General features: G+C 44.8%; 1 protein-coding gene across 3 annotated transcripts in view; it reads right to left on the bottom strand.

The window, feature by feature from the left end:
- RSRC1 (arginine and serine rich coiled-coil 1) overlaps positions 1 to 20,984 on the bottom strand; it is a 150,344-nt gene that overhangs the window by 5,943 nt on the left and 123,417 nt on the right. For all 3 annotated transcript variants that reach the window (XM_068406657.1, XM_068406655.1, XM_068406656.1), the window contains one exon: positions 20,292 to 20,360. In XM_068406657.1, the coding sequence (XP_068262758.1) occupies positions 20,292 to 20,360 (69 nt within the window). The remainder of the gene's footprint in view (positions 1 to 20,291; positions 20,361 to 20,984) is intronic.

Below are 20,984 nucleotides of genomic sequence, written 5' to 3'. Positions count from 1 at the left end.
TTAGCGCAGTGTTCCCAAGTCCCTTCTCCCTCTGCCTGGCTTGAGCCGGGTGAGACCCCAGGGCGGTGGTGGGAGCCCCTGGGGTGGCAGTGGGAGCCCTGGGCGGTGGTGGGAGACCCCCGGAGCTGAGGTGGGAGCCCTGGCTGGCGGGGGGAGCCCCTGGGGCGGTGGTGGGAGACCTGGGCGGTGGTGGGAGACCCCCGGAGCTGAGGTGGGAGCCCTGGGGCGGCAGTGGGAGCCCCTGGGCGGTGGTGGGAGCCCCCAGGGTGGTGGTGGGAGCCCTGGGCAGTGGTGGGAGCTCTGGGCGGCGGTGGGAGCCCTGGGTGGTGGTGGGAGCCCTGGGCGGTGGTGGGAGCCCCCCGGGGCAGTGGTGGGAGCCCCCCGGGGCTGAGGTGGGAGCCCCCGGGGCAGTGGTGGGAGCCCCCAGGGCTGAAGGCCACCCCAGCCCGGCTCTGCAGCGCGGGGAGCCCCGCCATGGGCCAGCCTCGGCAGGGCCAGCCGTTAGAGGGAGGCACAGCCACGCACAGCGCCGGCCGCGTCCCCGCAGCCCCTCGGAGCATCGGGGAGGAGGAGCCCCGAAGGTGCTGCGAGCCGAGCATCCCTGCCGGGGCGACCACCGCCGGGCAGCCCGAGGGGAATCGGGGTTAGCTTCAGAACTACCTCCTCCCTCGAACAGCTTTAAGCCACGGTGAAAACTGCTGGATGCCTCTAACACTCCCAGATCCCCTTTAGCTGCGTCAAAGCGCAGTTTCAACGCTCGGTCACACTCTTTCCTAGCTGGACAGATTCCCAAAGAAAGAAGTTTTTCCAGCACAAAGTTGCACAAACAATAAAAACATACTCTGTGGAAGAGAAAGTTTTTATTGCTAATTTGTATTCTTCAAACTTAACTGTAAGTACTCTGGTACTACAATTATAATGTATTCAAATGGCAAGTTGTAAGTACTCTAGTACACTAGAGTACTACTAGAGTACTTACAACTTGCTATTTTAATACATTATAATTATAACCCAGCTTTCAGAGTATTTTAAAATAAGTCTGGACACTAATAGCTTTTTTCTTTAAAAAGAATGGTAATATTGGGTATAAAATCAAGCAGAAGACACGGTGGTAAACTTTAGCAAATGAGTTCTGAATTTAGGAATATTTAATTTAAGCAATTCAGGAACATTTGGATTTCTGCTTTAGCCACACGTTTAACCTGCACGCGGGTTACCTCCACCATCGCGCCGCTCACACGCGTGGTAGCTCCTACATTCACTCACACTTTGAGGCATTTTAGGGTATTTTTGAAACTATTCAAGGAAAAAGTCAAACTCAGCTAATAAAGTGGTACGAAACAGCCCTAATACGCTTAAAATTGTTGGATATTTTCCTTCACTGAAGAAAAGGAGCAAAAGAAACGGCGGCTGGGGAGGAGGGCGCGCAGGATGGGGGGCCAGTGGTGGCCAGGCGGCTGCTGGCCACCCCCAGCCCAGCACCGCGGGCCAGCGGCCCCCCGGGAGAGCCAGCGCCGCCGGAGCGAGGCACACCGCATTTGTCACCGTGGCTAATATCAGAGATACGCCGCTCTCTTCTCTCAGCACACAAAAGCAAGATATGTAATTCAATGCTCAATTTACCCTTGTCTCGTAGGAGATTTTTCCCCGCTAATTGATAGAAATTAAGCCATTAATCAAGCCACTAGCCATCATTCAAACCAGGGAAGATGAATACAAACTTTCATCATAACCACCTTCCCCATTTTAGTGTTCATTAGCATTAATTTTTAATGCAATTATGCTATTCTTTTACGCTGAGCTCATAAATTACTGCTCTTTTGTTGCTCGCTGGCCTTGTAAAAATCCAAGGTAATGCTTTGTGCTCTGATCTTAAAGGCAATTACTGGGTTCTTCTATCTTTTATATATCTCTATCCCAAATAACCTCTATATTGTATGTACAAACTAACGAGTGGATATATTACATATACATATAACAATTTGTCTGTGTTAAACCTATACATGTATCTATTATACACATTCAGATAAATAAAAGTATTGCTCTATCTACCCACACCCCACCACGTACAGCGTAGAGGAACCACAGAATTTAACATGTGCACCGTAACAGTCGCGCAGCATCACGCGCTGACACGCGGTGCCACTGTGATGCTCGGTGTCAATGGCAGTAACTTCCCCTGCTTTTACTCCAGTCCATATATTGATTCTCAGTAACACACCAGGGGAAACGCACAGGAGCTACAACCACCTCTGGTTGCCCTCAAACACTGAATACGATTTAAGTGGCTGAAGGAAAAATGAAATGTAGATTAGCAAATCATCGTTTGGTTGGTTTTAATTATTTTTCCGCTTCTTTCTTGGGCCAGGCCTTTAGCTGGTGCAGGAGAAAGTGCTGTTCACACCAGCTAAACATCTGTCTAGCACCAACAAAATATGATACATGTATTTAAAATCCCATTTCATCTAGGCCTTAGTCGGCACAAACAAGACAATTCTCAGTTAATTCTCATACTTATCCCATAGATTCACTCCGGTCTCTCAGATAAATACCCTTCTCAGCAAGGGTCATTGGACAGTGGAAGGGGCTGCCCAGGGAGGTGGTGGAGTCACCATCTCTGGAGGGGTTTAAGAAGAGACTGGACATGGCACTTAGTGCCCTGGTCTAGTTGCCATGGTGGTGTCAGGGCAACGGTTGGACTCGATGAGCCCAGAGGGCTCTTCCAGCCTGACTGATTCTGTCCCTTTCCCCACACACCAGGCATTAGCACTGAGCTGTATTTAAGGGTAACTGGGGGAGCAGAGGGAGGGATGCTGGCTAACTGGGATGGGCTGGAGGCAAATCAAAGAGAAAAAAAAAAGAGGGAGAAAAACACTTTCTTGCAATTGTTATTGGAGAAAACAATTATAATAAATTCCTACTCTGGGGAATGTGTGTAGTAATTTTCCCCCTGTCCCAGCACACGGAGCCCCTGAAGGCCTCTTTCTGGATGGAAAAAGCCCTCGGTACTGATGGAGAGGGGGTAAAACATCCCTCCAGCTTTCTGTTGCTGTTGGCACGAGCACTTTAAGCCAGCCTCAGTCCAAGAAAAGCTACAAGCTAAGTGGCTGACTGTACTATTCAATTTTTGTTTTGTTTTTAATGAGCATAAATCTTCAAAGGGAGGGCGTGTGGTCAGTCACTTCGGCGAGGGGTTTCATCCGTGGCCGGTTCCTCCCTAGCCCTTGTCCAGGGCACTGGCCACCGACCCAGCTCCTGCTGTTCTGGAGCCTGGGCCAGGACTAAGCGTTAGACCTACGGCCGAGGCTCAGCCTGTTGCCTCTTTGCCCAACCAGCCCTGCTCCTCAGCACACTCTGCTCACGGTTTATTTGCCCTTTGCTGTACAATTTGCTTCGTTTCTGTTGCCTCTGGTGGCTTCTTCCATTTTTCACACATTTCCCACACTTCAAAAATAGTGTTCAAGTCATCCTCACCCTTGTAAAATTTATTCCCCCGTATATTAAATATATTTTTGCTCAAATTGAAAAAGAAACTGATGATTTGGAGACAAATACAAAGTGGTATTTCATTGCTGGAAGGAGTCTATGCGTGATGTGGTTTTACCGTCAAAATGTAGATCTGGGAATTTTGCCATGTTAAATTATAGGAACACAGGCCCAGGACTGGGGTAATACCTTAATGCTTCAATGAGAAGGAAAGAAAACATAACTCAATTAAAATATATACTTTGGGGATTTTTCTGACACTCTATATACTTGGGAAGGCTGCCACCTACCCTGACCTTTCTGTTATAATTATGTATGTCACCTTAAATATCATTAATTTAGCCTGTATTTCACTCATCCTACATGTTTACCGAGCACCTGGATTTTTTCTCTGACTTTAATAACCTATCTTTTGCCAGTGAAGAAAAATACTTAAAATGAACGACACAACTTTCTTGCAATTACTTTGGAGAACAGCAACATAGAATTAAAGTTAATAAACGGCAAATATTTAGATGCTTGATGCTTTGAATGTACATATTTCTTTTAAATTCAGCGTGATGACTTAGACATGAACTTAGAGGAAATGCTTATGTGTTTCTAGGGTTTTAGTCTCAATCAGAAAGATAAAGCTCTTCTAACTGCAAATAATTAATTCATTTGAAGTCCATAGAGCCATTTCTCATTGAGCAACTTACTCAATTACTCCTCTAAGTATACACTTTAACATAAAATCAGGCTACAGCTCTCGTACCCTCACTGAGATCTTTGTTCCTGCTTTTTAACTCTCTATGTCATAATGTTTAATTACGAAGCGTGTTCGTTATAACTAAACGGCTAAAAGATCTTAAATGATGCCCAACTTTTAAGAAGTTTAACACAGGGATAATTTTCCACTGTGATTTTCCAGGAAGCCCCACAAACCTCAGGGAACAGCACCCCAAGCCCAGCACCCGAGCAGGAGTCGCTGGGATCCGTTTCCATCACGCTGTATCGACACAGGAGGAGAATGAAAGCAGCTGCTCGTACGCTAATGATTCGTCCTTCAGTACAGCTCAATAAACACATGAGAGATTTTATAGTACACACATATTTAAGTTAAATTAATCATTTTTTTTTTTTAATGGAGTAACGAGCAGGTTGAATGCTCGTTCCGAGATACCAGGCTGGTGGGGCAGGGTGAGCCCCACGCGCCCACACACAGCATCTCCCAAAGCCCTCGCCTGCGGATTTTCCTTTTCTTATTTCTGGAGCCTTAAAATATGGACTTAGAGACCGTAATCCTTCATCTATAGTTCACAAGGCAACTAGTTTCAACCCTCAGAGTTCGCTAATCACGCCTTGATCCCCAGAATATCGTGGGACAGAGAGATCACAGCCTGTATCTTGGGGAAGCTGGGGCAGGAGCTACGCAAGAGCTCCAGCTTTTGAGAAGAGAAAAAGCAGACTAAGATTACAATGAGACAAGTTTTGCCCATTATAGAGATGTATTAAAAGGAAAAGAAACCCTCTCCCCCAAAAATCCTCTCAGCATTTAAAAGGCTGTCTACCTTTTACTTAGAAACAGCTCTGCTTTAAATTTTCACAACTTACAACCCACAAAAGCATCTATACTATTTAATAATTTTACAGCTAGTAAATTGATTTATTTATTTATAGAATCATGGAATCATAGAATGGTTTGGGTTGGAAGGGACCTTAAAGCTCATCCAGTTCCAACCCCCTCGCCACAGGCAGGGACACCTTCCCCCAGACCAGGTTGCTCCAAGCCCCATCCAACCTGGCCTTGAACCACTCCAGTTTTCAGGTTCTCAGTTTGCATCACAGACACAAACATCACAGATAACAGCGTTAGGAAATCATCCTTACTGCTGGCAGCCAGAAAGCCTTCACCTAAAAAACCTGTTTATACAAACCACACCAGGACGTGCCACAGGACAGCACGTCACGAGTTTGCTGAGTCTCTGCTATCACCGCCAAAGCTGTCCCCCACGCCCCTGACTCAATAACTCCACGAGAGACCCCAAAAGAGGGTTATTTTATGTCTAGAGCCACTGTGGAAGCTCAGCTCAACTAGAAACTCACCAAAACACGATGAAACCCTTCCCGCTGGTGATGGTGTAATAGTTTTTGACCGAATTGATTGTTCCCCGACAATACGCGACTCAGCCTTGCAAATGCATCAACTCTGTAATGAGGAGCTATTAAGTCTATTGATTTTCTGATTCCAATTGATAGCTAACAGGCCAAAGCTACACATCAATATTTGCGTAACTAATACCCAAGAGCTAACAATTTTGACAAATGAAAACCTCAATAGGCCAAACAGTGCAAATTAATGGAAATTTAAAGACCAAACCTCAGAATTTAAGGGAAATATTTAATGAGTGGATAAATATGCCTCGTATTTCTGGAGAAATCTGTTTTTTTTTATAGGGGGGAAATAAGTAAATACATAGAAATTCCCAAAAGGATGCTCTTGGTATCCTAAACTGGGGAATTCTGCAATACAGAACAGCAAACTCAGCTCCTAAAACAAGACTGTTTCAAAAGGAATTAACTGAAAATTGAATAATCTGCTAAATCAGACACAATACACGCACATTGCGATGGTACAAACACATCTCCACATTGCCCATTTCTGTATACAGTTAGTACCACACCTGGAAACCAACGTCTCACAATCCCCCCCCAACCCTTGAGTTTTCTTCTGGTTTTGGCATTTTTTTTAAATAAAGTTGGAATATAAAAAATAAGCAGTAAAAAATATAGCTTTCTCCTAAGCTGGATAATTTTTCTTTTCTTTTTACTAGACAAAAGGAATGCCTCAGGTGGAGGAGGAGACGATGGTTACGTTGGCAATGCGTGTGGTGGCCACATGCCCAGCCACCCTCTTTCAGAGCAGCTCTTCACCTTTGAGCAAACCAGAGGACTTCTCTTCCCCTTCCATTTTCTTTGGAAAAAAATAATCCCAGTCCCATCAGCTGCTGCCCACAACCCTTCATTTCTAGATCTCTGACCAAATCCCCATCTTTGCTGCCTGGGATTATTCACGGGGCTCCTCAGAGGACCGAAAATCAGATCTTTTTACTTTCCAAGATGAGAACTCCCTGCCCATTTGCTGCCCGCCCCGGCAGTTCCTCCTGCTCCTTGTTTCATACCACATTGTTTATTTTCCCTTTTAGAAGGAGCTTTTCAATATGGAGCTATAAATTTTTTTTTTAAATGATTGAAGTCAGATAACTAATTACGTGATTGCTTTACAATCCCATTACCTTAACTGATGCTTGTCTCAGACTTACCCTTTAGCACAAATAAATGCCATAAAGACAACAGTAAAATACACAACGCTAATGAAGTACAGAAGCCATTTTGGGTTTTCATCTGTCTTAAATTTTGAAGACCATTTCAAGACACTTAATTTTTTTAAAAAAAGTCATAAATTGCCCTGTGAGACCATAAGTTCATCTGTATTTTCACTTTTAGAACACAAGTAGTTAAAAACTGACTATTTGATGGTCTTCTGCAATTGGCTCCTATAAGCGTGTCCCACTTCAAACACCCTTAAATCAATCTAATAGAAGGAAATTTATTTTTTTTTAAGTTTTCCTCAAAAATTTAGTTCTGCAGAGTGCAAGTATGCATTAAAAATACATCTGGAAGAGCCCATCTTCTGCGTGCATGAATCACAGCAAGCACTCAGGGAGCCTTTACACTCAAAGGCTATTTCATATCAACACAACCTTATTTTCTGCTCATGAAACTTCCATTCTGGTTCACATTTTTTACGTAAACCCAGAGAGCAAGTGGGTAAAAGGCAGCCAAGACATTTTGAGGACAGATTGGCCATGTCGCGAAGGAACTCACCGCAGTCCATGATGTTTCCTAGAGCGAGATGTGGGGGCCGTTCCTGATCAATACAGCCCTATATTAGCACACTTCTCATTTTTATAACACCTAAACTGGAAAGCAGCATTTAACGGCTCGTGGAGGTTTCTTGACAAACGGCCACTCCATCTATTGTATTTGCTTTATTCCCTTTAGAACTTCATCTTCAAAGCCGTATTTTACCCACACAACCTGCAGCCGGAAAGCCAGTAAACAAAATTTGAAAAGCACAACACCAACGGCAACCTTAGACAAGGCACAGAAGCACAGAGGGGCACGAGCACAGGTTTTCTCCAGCAAACATGTAATTTCTGCAACACATAATATTTCAAGATCAGTTTTCTCCGCTTATTCCCCCCTCTAAGAAAGCCCAGTCCTTGCAGGCATTTGATGCTTGTGATAAACCGGTCACGTTCCAACGGTGATTTCACTGCAGTAGGTTAACACACACCACCCCTAATAATCTTTGCCTAATTAAATCACAGTGGCAACATTCCTAAGGCTCCAGATTACGCTTGATTGCGAATAATCCGGCTTGCTCAGCCCATCAGCAGATGGAGACGCCACTCGGGGTGCCCTGGGGTGGACGTGGCCCTTGCACATCCCACTGCCCCTGGGGCAGAGCTCAAGGAAGCTCACAGACACCTCAGCCCCATGGGTACCCCAGCCCCGTGGACACCCCTGCCCCGTGGGTACCCCAGCCCCACGGACACCCCAGCCCCATGAACACCCCTGCCCCATGGGTACCCCAGCCCCACGGATACCCCAGCCCCATGGACACCCCTGCCCCGTGGGTACCCCTACCCCATGGACACCCCAGCCCCACGGACACCTCGCCAGCCCAGCCTACACAACTCAGCAAGAATTGACTAAAATATTCTTAAAATAATTACAGGAAAAATCAATCTATCCCATTTTTTTCCTAAACCCCTCATACTGTTCTTTTGACAGTTTATGCTTAAAGTATTTTTAAAAAAACTACAAATCTGGCTTTTTAGGATGTTAAGGGCAGCTGGCCCAGGGCTGTGTGCTTACCTAGGGTCAGGCTGTGAATTTAACAAATATTTCAGTTGTACTCGTTTCTCAATAACATTGCCACTGTTCCAGCCCTGCCACCAACAAGTGACCATTTATTGATAAAGGGATATTTCTACCCAAAACCCCATGCAACCTTTGGAAGTTAGCAATGCTGAACAGCCAAAATCTCCTTCCTTCTGTGCGTCCTTACCACGTCCCCCTGCTCTGCCCCTTCTGGCACAGGCATTTCCACTCCTGAAAGACGCCCGTTATATTCACAGAATCACAGAATCAATCAGGTTGGCAGAGCCCTCTGGGATCATCGAGTCCAACCATTGCCCTGACACCACCATGGCAACTAGACCAGGGCACTAAGTGCCATGTCCAGTCTTTTTTTAAACCCCTCCAGAGATGGGGACTCCACCACCTCCCTGGGCAGCCCCTTCCAATGGCTAATGACCCTTGCTGAGAAGAAATGTTTCCTAATGTCCAACCTGAACCTCCCCTGGCCAAGCTTGAGGCTGTGTCCCCTTGTCCTATCGCTGGTTGCCTGGGAGAAGAGGCCGACTCCCACTGCACTACAACCTCCCTTCAGGTAGTTGTAGACTGCACTAAGGTCACCTCTGAGCCTCCTCTTCTCCAGGCTAAACACCCCCAGCTCCCTCAGCCGTTCCTCATAGGTCAGACCCTCCAGACCCTTCACCAGCTTGGTCGCCATAGCCAAATGGGATATAATTTCCCATTATCTTTAACTTACCAGATCACTGATGTTTTGAAACTTTATTAATGTCAGCTTTGGATTTAAATGCCATCACAGAACATATGTGATGTCCTTCATGTAAAACTCAAGCATGATTTTACCAGGGGGAATTGACTCTGTCCTTTTAAATACCTGAACTAGAGACATCCATAGGCAATTTCCCTCTTTATTTATTCAATTTATTCCCCCTGTATTTTTTCAGTGCTTCAGGTTACACATGATCTCAGAGGAGCATTACAGTTTCTCTAAATCATTTCTTTCTGCACAAACCGAAGACTGTTGATGTCTTCAAAGACTTTTCCAGCCCAGCCTCTGTGCTTCCTGATGAAATACCGTACAGAAGCAGCCCGCCCCTTCACTGGGGTGTCAGTCCCATGCCCAGGACAGCAACTGGAATCGGACATTAAGGAAGTAATTAACATTTCAATTCCTTTTAACTCAGTACACAGAAAAAAATACAAACTGGAATATCATGTGACCAGGGTTATAAAAACACACATGAATAAACTTAACCCTGGCGATGACAAGAAGAATGTGCTGTTTCGCTACATTAATGGTTCCCAACTCAAAATTATTCAAGAAAACACACTTTTTAAGAGCAAGGGCATTTTCATTTCCCTCCCTGTCAAACGTTGCCGATAAAGCGATGTGCTGTTGCAACAGACCTTCCTATCAGCTCTTTGGGGAACTTTGCTGGTGCTATGAAAACATAAATACATTTTTTAAAGTCAAGTGCTCATTAAGACCAAGCCAAATCAGGGCTTCTGAATCCAAGCTCCCCTGGCCACACGCGCACTTTCAAACTGAGGAGGAGAGTCCCTGACTCCTGCATCCCCCCACTCACCAGGGCCGATGGCGGCTGGGAGGCACCCGGAGTCCCCTGGCTCTGCCGTAGGGGAAAATCATGGGCTCACAGCGTGGTTTGGCTTGGAAGGGACCTTTAAAGGCCACCTAGTGTCCCCCCCACACACAGTGAACAGGGACATCTTCAACTAGATCAGGTTGCTCAGAGCCCCGTCCAACCTGGCCTTGAATGTTCCCAGGGATGGGGCATCTACCACCTCTCTGGGCAACCTGGGCCAGGGTTTCACCACCCTCAGCATAAAAAAGTTCTTCCTTATATCTAGTCTAAATCTCTCCTCTTTGAGTTTAAAACCAGAACCTCTTGTCCTATCGCATCAGGCCCTACTAAAAAGTTTGTCCCCGTCTTTCTTATAAACCCCCTTTAAGTATTGAAAGGCTGCTCGAAGGTCTCCCCGGAGCCTTCTCTTCTCCAGGCTGAACAGCCCCAGCTCTCCCAGCCTGTCTCCAGAGCAGAGGGGCTCCAGCCCTCTGAGCATCTCCGTGGCCTCCTCTGGACTCGCTCCAACAGCTCCGTGTCCTTCTGATGTTGGGGGCCCCAGAGCTGGATGCAGCACTGCAGGGGGGGTCTCACGAGAGCGGAGCAGAGGGGCAGAATCCCCTCCCTCAACCTGCTGGCCACAAAGGCGGGTGGCAGAGGAGGGAGCCCAGCCCCTCGGTGAGCCTGCAGCACCAGCAGCATCGGTGAAACCGGGACAGCCCGACCCCGGGCAGCGCATCCCCAGGGCCCGACCCGCGGCAGGACGGGGCGCCTGCCCCGGGGGCTCCCCAGGGGACACAGAAGAGAGGGAAGGACGAAATACAGAGGGGCAGAGGATGAGGGGCGGGCACAATTTAAGGAACACATTTTAAAGCGATTATTAATTACAGAAGCTTTAATAAAAAGCCTAGAATTGATTATGCAAATAGCCATTATCTATGGGGGTCTATCGATCCCCTTTCTGATGATGGGCTTTGTTGGGGAAGAAGAGCAGCCAGCAAAGATGCCACGCTCCACGCTGCAATTTCATCCTGCACCTTTTTTTATTATCATTCGGATGCTTTTCCTAATGTGCTGCACTACGCCACTGCAACCGCACAAAACTTCACATTTTTATATTATCCGTGATTCGTTCCTGCTTACTTTTAATTATAAAACGTCAATAAAAAGATTAAACACACATGAAAAAAGATCACAGCGCGCGCCAGATGCTGAAGCATCCCCCCGAGAGCGGCAGCGCAACACCAGGTGTTTGTGTCAGCCTAATGAAGCGACACTGGCTCACGAGGGACCCGACGGGTGGAGCTGCGGAGACCTCCACTCCGCTTCAAATCTGCCATTAGGAAGGCAAAACTGGGAAGATTTGAAATTACAATTTTGGTAAGAAAGTAAAAAAAAAACACCTCACCTATCTACACTAAATATATTATCTATACTAAACAATTTGGAGACTCAACAGACTTGAGTTCAGGTCATTGCCATAACAATGAACTTCGATAAAATTTACTGAACATAAACTCTGACCTAAGGCAATGACTAATGAACTTAAGGGCATCCTAATATATCATTGAGTAAAGTACTTTAACTTATTACAACTACGCGGCTGGACCTCGTGCAATCACATCTCCTCCTAGCAGATTCAACCTGTGTTTTTAATACCAATTACATCAAGGTACAGTCTTAACTTTTACTATAGGAAGTGTGAAGTAAAGTAGTAATTTTGTCATGGATAAACTACTGGTTAGACTCTCCATCTGAGAACTCTTGTCCAACAGGTTGAGTATAAAAAAATAGAGCTTATAGTCTGGAATACATGGAGAATTTATAATTAAGGGAGGGTGTAAAAGTTGGGTCCTCCAGGCTTTCTTGTACATACTAACCTTTATTTTGTTCCCCCTCATCTCAAATCCGTGCAGGCTTTGCATCCTCAAAGTCCCCCTGTGAGCCGAGGCACTGGGATGAATTCACCCCGCTCATTGAGGAGGTAGCAGGGAGCACCCCTTGCAGCTCCGTCTTTCTACGGAGGATTGTTGGTAGGAAATTCTGATCTCGGTTTGTTGCCACTGAGAGTTCAGGAAGCCCAGACGAGCTTAAAGGGGAGCTCTAATTGCATCACGCTGGTGCGATACCAGGCAGCACGCGTACGCAGAAGGCACAGCAGAGCAAACCTGATGCTTCCGACATCTAATTAAACTGATTAGTAAAATAGCATTTTATTCACACTATTTAGTAAAAAGGGAGTTATCGGAATTTTTTCATCTGAATTTCTAATAATACTACGGAGAGACGCTGAAATGGTGGAACAAGAGAATTACAAATCAAAAATGTAGCTCTGAGGCTATGCAGTGGATGGGGTTGATTCAGGCCAAGGATCCGCAGTGTTTTAATGATAACACTTCAGCCAAACCAAATCCAGACTCTGAGGCACTGACAATCTGGATTCAAATATTACAACTAGAGCCCATCGCATTTATATAAACCACATTTCATACGTTTCCCATCCATTAGTTAAAGCTCTACCAGTTTAATTTCTCTGCCATGCCTTCATGGCAACCCCACGGCGATGCCGTCCTCCGCCGTTCTGAGTTAAATGGGAGCAGATCGCTGGGAAAGTGCTGAGATTCTTCCCAAACTGATCAAAATGACTCCTTAAGTACGTGCAAGTTATCTTCCTTTTTTTTTTTTTTAAATTTTAAACTAGATTTACATATTTATTTGATATGAAATATAAAGATAGGAAAAAAATGCTTTAAAACCACCTACTGTACGCATATATATGCTATTTTACCTAAATCCATAAAATACACTGTTTTAAAAGTCCCTTTAGGCTTCGGCGATATATCAGTTGTGCAAAGCAGAATTTTCCTGCTCTGATTTCAATCCTATTAATCCACATGTTCCAAAAAGTGCTGTAAAACATTATGTGCTTTCCCTATGAGGACAAATCAAGATTTGTTATATTTCTCTGTTTAAGGGACAATTCTCTCCCAGCACTAAGTGCTTTAATGCCACTCTCGTTTGCATTCCCTCGTTCCTCCTGCCCACGTGGGCTTCATTTCCAAGCCTATTCAAAACGATGTTTTCCAAGCATGTGCCACATGACTTGTTCATATAAATGGAGCAAATTAAACTGTCTCCACATATATCCTATCACATTTGTAGCCCTGATTTCTCTCCTTAACACGTGGCCAAGACACCGTATTATCTGCCTGCAGAGGTTGACCTCAGGATATTAGATTCTGCCACACAGCTCTCTTGTACTAAACCGAGGGGAAACACTTAATCACCCCTGCCTTTTCAGGAAAAAATCAACTTTAAATTTGCCATGATGAAAAATCAATAAACCAGTAATTGCTTGGCTTATCATTGCGCGGAGGAACAAATTGGGAAGCGAAGCTTAGCGTCCACACAGATTTCAGTGAAACACGCCGAGTTTCAGGATCACTAAGCCAGAAAAGGGAAAGGTCTCCGAGTGATAATTAAATCTACTCATGCTGATTTTCTGCCAAATTTATTTCCCCAGAGTATATAAAAATGTTTCCCTGCTTACCGCGTAGGCATAACTAATCAATTCACCACCGGGCCAGCACACCCGAGAAACGGAAAATGCAGATTCCAGGATGGAGGCGTGAGGACAATACCAGCACCACCGTCCCACCCAGTTACCTAAAGAATAAACCATGTTTAGCTGGTTCTGAAAAACTTCTTCTCCTCGTTATCCGAGATAAACCACTCTGTACATGCACTTCCATCCCCAGCTCCTCCTCCCCACCCAACTGCTTCACGACAAGATGTAGCTTAAATTAAAAATTTAAAAATATTATTACACGTGGTATACTAAGAGAAACGGTCCAAAAATCTTGCAGTAACACAACCCAGCACACCCGGGTTTTCCTCTCTCAGCACACCGCGTGCTTTATTTCAACTCTTGCTATTACCCATTTCAGCTACTTCAAATGTGGCTTGGAGTGAAAATCAAGTTTGACAGTCAAATCCCTTTAAGACTTTGATGTCATTTTTCAGGCAGTCCCGAACGGAAACAAGCAAACAAAAACAAAGTAGCCAAAGCCCTCCACTGAAAATACTCCTATAAAAGTAGTGCATTTTGTATTAATAGACCTAATTTCATGCAGCAAATTAGCATAGCTCCAATGGAAGTGCAAATGGAATCAAACTGAAAAATTCAAATGAGACGGAGGGAGCCTTTTTCTTTCTTTCTTTGCTTTTTTGTCACCAAAAAAAGAAATCATTTTGGTGCGTGTGTCCTTCAACTGGCTATAGGGACTATGGTAATTAAAACATTTAAAACAGCACAAGCCCCCAGTCTCTAATCTGGAGCTCAGGTCAGCTGTCTGTAGACTCTAATTTGTCCTCGATTTGTATTCATGACAGGAAAACGCTGCATATTTAACAGCAAACCAGCAGGAGGGGGCAGCGGTGGGCTTGGAGGTCAAATAATTTGATTTCCGAGCAGATTACATGTAACATCCAACATCTAATCTCACACCTGATTTGGCAATAAAATTACAATAAAAGCAATGTTACAACACCACGGCTATAGGGCGGGGGGTGAATAACCAGTTTTCACGGGCTGAGGAACAATTGCTTTATTTGCACGGGTGGTTTTGCTTCCTGCAGCGAGGACACTCCACTTCTCCTGAGTAAAGGTCACAACGGTGTCGCAGGCACTTGCTGCCTACCCAGGCTGACAGCTCAGAAATCACCTTTTGGAGAGTTATATTTAAAACCATAAAATGGTGAAGATTGGAGAATTCAAAATTTTTTCAAAATTCAAAATTTAGAATTTTTGGGAAAAAAAGTGGTTTTTTTTTTTTTAAAGACCTTTGAAAATGCTTTGCAATAATTTATTGTTGAATCTACGGATATTTTAAGCACTCTTGCTTGAAGATGAACAGACAGAATAAGGTTCATCAAGCAACAACTGCCAAAACACAGGGTAACTTTTATAACTGGACATTCCTTATACAATTTATTAAGGTTTTAACTAGAAGGGCTCGAGGGAGCTGGCAGGGAATCGCTAAGAACAATTATGCACATAATAAAATAGTTGTGTGAATTTAAAAAAAAAAAAAAAAAAAAATCAAACAGAAGTGATTTTTCACTTTTTATCCCCACTTATGCAATACAAGCTAATCCAGTGAGAATCTAATGATCAAAAATATAGAAAATTGTTCTCCACATAACCAAAAACAGAAAACAAAACCTAAATCAGTCTCAAGTGGGTGAAATAATCGCAGCGCTTTTTGTACCAAGCATGGGAAAGGTGGGAACAGGAGGAACGTGCCTCTCCGTCCCACCTCCGAGCAGCTGGAGGTAAGTTACGAATTACAAAGGAATGAATCAAAGAGGGTTCAAAATTGGCTACAGAAGCCATAGGAGGAAGTGAGGAAGAAGATAAATTGCAAAAAGCTCTTCTTGCAAGCAAAAAATGTCCACGGTACCCGGCAGAGCCGTCCAGGTGAGAGGGGAAAGGGAACACGCTCTAGCACGTGCACCACGATGGATGCAAGAAGGAGAAATGTCTTGTTTGTAAATACATCTGGGACATAAACCTACACAAAACTGGTGTTTTCCATGGTGCAATTTCTCTGGATATCTTACGTGGGCTTGGTACGCTTAAACACTTGATACACAATTTAATAAGACCATTTATTTTCCAGTGAAAATAAAACAGAATCACACAATCAACTAAACATTCTTAATTGGTAGCTAACTCCTCAGACTAATTGATGGATTTTATTTAACAAGCTTCTCTTCGGGAAACATTTTCTATTCATTTGAGAACAGTACAACATCCTTACGGCTTTTTCAAAGACACCACAGGACACTTTTTATGGTGCTTATTAATAAATTGAAAAGAAGTTTTCCTCCTGCTTTCGCTGTGAGTTACCATTGTTTCCAATTCACCCACCAACCCTCTTTTTTCCCTTCGCCTTTCCGTGGTCGCCCTTTATAATCACTGTAGGCAAAGCAATTGCTACCATGAGCCACTCACAATGGGATGGAACGACAAAACCACACGTGGATTTTGCAAAATATACGCTGCAAATCCGTGCAAGCAGAGCCCCGGGCCCCCAGCCCCAGCCAATCTCTTCCATTTCTACAGCGAATCTCCCACTGCAGGTGGAAAGGCTGCCCCGCTCGCCCAGCACAGCTGGATGGCTCCAAAACCCGGGTGCTGTGGTGCCAAGGGGGCACATAGAATCATAGAATTGTTAAGGTTGGAAAAGACCTAAAAGATCATCAATTCCAACCATCGACCCAACGCCACCGTGCCCGCTAAACCATGTCCTGAATCACAGAATCACACAGAGAATCAACCAGGTTGGAAGAGCCCTCTGGGATCATCGAGTCCAACCATTGCCCTGACACCACCCTGTCAACTAGACCAGGGCACTAAGGGCCATGTCCAGTCTTGTCTTAAACCCCTCCAGAGATGGTGACTCCACCACCTCCCTGGGCAGCCCCTTCCAATGCCTAATGACTCTTTCAGTGCAGAAATTCTTCCTAAGATCCAGCCTGAACCTGCCCTGGCGTAACTTGAGGCCATTTCCTCTCATCCTATCGCTGGTTACCCAGGAGAAGAGACCAACCCCCACCTCACCACAACCTCCTGTCAGGTAGTTGTAGAGCTGTCTTGGGCCCTTTGTCATCCAGAATGGCACGTGCCCCTTTCCCCTCCCTCCCCTCTTGGACGGAGCACACCTGGGCTGTCCCACTTGTCCGTGTGCCTCTTCTTCCTCAGTACCATACACACCCTCTCCAAGTAAAACAAACTGAATGATTAGTCTATTTTGATTTGGAATGGACTTCATTACAGCCATGGATTCAAAGACTTTTCCTGAGTTACCTTTTGTAGGTAAGTCATAGAATCATAGAATCACAGAATCAGTTTGGTTGGAAAGGACTTTGAAGATCATAGAACCCAACCGTTAACCCAGCACTGCCAAGGCCACCACTAACCCATGTCCCTCAGCACCACATCTACACGGCTTTTAAATCCCTCCAGGGATGGTGACTCCACCACTGCCCTGGGCAGCCTGTTCCAATGCTTGACAACCCTTTCAGTGAAGAAATTTTTCCTGATAGGTCCTAAGCTACCATTGCGTAGACATGCATGCAATACTTCCTACCACTTGGAAAACGGTTTTAAATTTTCCTTGCTAATAAATATTATTCCACTAACTTGAAATCTGCAAAATTGCCTTCGAAGCAGTGAGAGCTGAGGGCTTTAAAATGTTTTTTCTCAAAGATAGAAAAGCCACCTTGAGCTATTTTAAGAGAAACTTATGATATTTTACCAAATACTTTTTCCAGTTCCAAAGAGATTTCAGTGCACAGACTCAGAGCTGAGTGGGGATGTCTGGAACTGGGGAACGATGCTTTATTTTTTCAGCTCTCTCTGTCTTGAGGTGAATAACATCAATTCAGTCGTGATGCTGCCCACGCCTGGCCCAGCGGGCCTAATGTAATTCTGCCACGGGAAATTAGTCCTGTATGAAGTTGTGGAGGATACTCAAAGCTTTAACTCAGCAGAACTCAAAACTTAATTTGGAGAGACTTGGTAGAGATCCCCAGACCAGAAACACTAGCCATCTACTGAAATGCTATCCTTGGCATTATTTCATAAAACACATTTCTTCCTATATCCCTGAAGTGCTACATTCTGAATCCAGCACCGGGGTCACGTACGCATCGTAAAACAGTTTAGTATGGGGGTCATTAATGCAACAGGCTTCGGTGACTGTTCTCCTAGTTATATAGTCTATAACTATCTATAACTATCTACAAATACCTGAAGGGAGGTTGTAGTGGAGTGGGAGTCAGCTTCTTCTCCCGGGCAACTAGCGATAGGACAAGAGGACACAGCCTCAAGCTTCGCCAGGGGAGGGTCAGGTTGGACATTAGGAAGCATTTCTTCTCAGCAAGGGTCATTAGCCATTGGAAGGGGCTGTCCAGGGAGGTGGTGGAGTCACCATCTCTGGAGGGGTTTAAGAAAAGCCTGGACATGGCACTTAGTGCCCTGGTCTAGTTGCCATGGTGGTGTCAGGGCAATGGTTGGACTCGATGAGCCCAGAGGTCTCTTCCAACCTGGTTGATTCTGTGATTCTGTGATATTCCAGCCTCGGAGTCAAGCCCTGGTCAGTCCCCGATGGCCGGTTATCCCATCGCCCGCCGTACCCCGCCGGCCTTTTTGAACACATCCTCCATGCAGAGAGCGAACCGTACAGCACAGCAGCCCAGCCCGGTGACGGAGAGGGAACGATTTGCTGTGGGCTGACCCCGGCCAGCAGATAAGCACCCACACAGCTCACTGGCCCCAGCACGACCAGGGACAGAACAGGAAGAGAAAACGCAAAAAAAAACCCAACCATCATGGGTTGAGATAAACACAGTTTAGTAAGTGATGGAGAGAAGAAAAAAAAACAACCCAAGCGATGCTCATCACCTCCCACCAGCAGCCTGATGCCTGGCCCGTCTCAGAGCAATGGCCACCTTGGAGGACAAGCAGAATGATTGCTTAGGAAGAAGTTAGGAGAAGCAAAAAAATCTGAAGGAACTTCTGCCTCAGCCCTTTCCAAGCACCATGGCAGAAGAGAGGAGCTCTTCCCATTTGCAGTTCATTTAAATGATCAGAATGGGAATTAAAAAGATTTCAAGTACCATCTTGCAGACAAGTCAGAAAAGAGATCACTTGAACTTTGAGCCATCTGGAGCCATCACAAGACAGAGACAACTTCTCCCGCAAGAACACAACCGCATGGGAACAGAAAAACAGTTTATTAATCTGAGTTCCTAGATTTCTAACTCATTTACTAAGATCTTCATATAATCTTGCTCCACCTAATCCTCCCAGAAAGCTATCAAAGACTACGCGCAGCAGATGGAAACTGTACTACAGAAGAGGGCGAAACAACCATACTCAGAGCCCTGATCTTCTGAGTGGCCCTTGGCTATTCAGGAAAGAGGGAATTAGCAGTGAGCCACGCCACGCTGGGAGAGCAGAGTACTGGGAACATACAGGTGTTGTTTTCATTTTGCCAGGCTAGACAACTCAGGGGGTTACAGATTTTTACAGGGGTTTATTTTGATATATATAAAACGTATGTTGTGATGCCTTCTTAGTGCAAGGGGATGTTTTTGAAGGCACAGATGGCACTTTGGTGTCTACTCCCTGTGGAAAGGCATCATATATTTCTAAATCAAGTCCCAATCTTATTATACTTATATAAACCCACTCTGCTTACCGTACCCACAAGACAGAATCACAGAATCAATCAGGTTGGAAGAGCCCTTTGGGATCATCGAGTCCAACCATTGCCCTGACACCACCATGGCAACTAGACCAGGGCACTAAGTGCCATGTCCAGGCTTTTCTTAAACACCTCCAGAGATGGTGACTCCACCACCTCCCTGGACAGCCCCTTCCAATGGCTAATGACCCTTGCTGAGAAGAAATGCTTCCTAATGTCCAACCTGAACCTCCCCTGGCCAAGCTTGAGGCTGTGTCCTCCTGTCCTATCGCTGGTTGCCTGGGAGAAGAGGCCGACTCCCACTGCGCTACAACCTCCCTTCAGGGAGTTGTAGACTGCACTAAGGTCACTTCTGAGCCTCCTCTTCTCCAGGATAAACACCCCCAGCTCCCTCAGCTATTCCTCATAGGTCAGACCCTCCAGACCCTTCACCAGCTTGGTCGCCCTCCTCTGCACTCGCTCCAACACCTCAACATCTTTCTTCAAGTCTCTTCCCATTACTCACTGACATACAAGCAAAATACCTTTGTTTTAATTATCCAGGCGTTATACCTTAACTTCCCACCTACTGTATTGCAAAGGAAAACAGCTCAGATCCTGCCAGCTTTCAGTGCACCAAATTTTGTTGAGAAACTTCGTGACATCATCCAGACTGACCACACAGACAAAAGTAACTGCTCCACCTCTTGTTTTAATCAAGCAACATATCCAGCACACAAACCAGTGGTATTGGCTGGGCATAAGGTCTTAACACATAACTTTGTCTCAAATTATTAGGTTGCTTTAATGGCAGCTAAAATATTTTTTTAAATCTGTTGAAATTTCTGGTGCATTTGGCAGTCCTGGTTGATCTTACACACCATGAGCAGAAAACTGCGGTGAACCAGAGGAGCAGCAGACCGGCCACCTCGGTTTCAGACGCCCTTGTAAGAAAATCACGCAGCCCCACTGGAACCTGGTCCCTTAAAAATCATAATTTCTGACTTACTGCATTTTAGTTTGTTATTGAATTTAAAAAATTTACCTTCTTCCTTCCTTTTCTTCGCTTCTTCTTCACTTCTCTCTTTAGCCTTTAATGCTTCATCTGCTTTAGCTGCAAAGGAAAGAAATACAACAATAAATGTTATAATTAGCTAATTCATCTTGCCAAGCAACATTTCCTCATGGGTAAAACCCAATTTCTGACTCCTTTTCGCAGGTCCCACAATGAAGTCGATGTACATGAAAGAACAGCATTTGGTTCTTAATGTACATTTTTAAAGATATTACTACAGTTAAGACAAGTAATAATTGTATTAGGGAGGGTAACTTTTGCATGCAATATTAGTTCAATACAAATCTCTGCGTTCATTTTTTCTTAAATAAAACTTTAAAGAGTTTTTATTCTACTCGCCCCCAAACCGAAGTATAACGAAACAAATCCAGTGCATCTAAAAAAAAGATTTGCTACCATAGTGAGTAATCCGTCAGACCTCTTTTGAGGATAAAACAGAGACAAAACAATATTTTCAGGGCTGCAGAGTTGCAGATAGCATTTAAAATAGGAGTCAAATACCTATTACTCACTATTAAATTAGGCAGTACACAATTTTCTCTTCACTGCAAATTATAGCAGCAGTACTTTATTCATGTTATGACAGTATTCTTTAAAAAGAATCTTTTTCCCTCTAGAAACCTCTTCCCTTATTACTTAATTATCTACTAGTTGCTCAACTGC

Source organism: Nyctibius grandis, chromosome 8 (assembly GCF_013368605.1).
Source record: "Nyctibius grandis isolate bNycGra1 chromosome 8, bNycGra1.pri, whole genome shotgun sequence".
NCBI classification, from domain to species: domain Eukaryota; kingdom Metazoa; phylum Chordata; class Aves; order Nyctibiiformes; family Nyctibiidae; genus Nyctibius; species Nyctibius grandis.
This window is presented reverse-complemented; position numbering and strand designations above follow the sequence as displayed.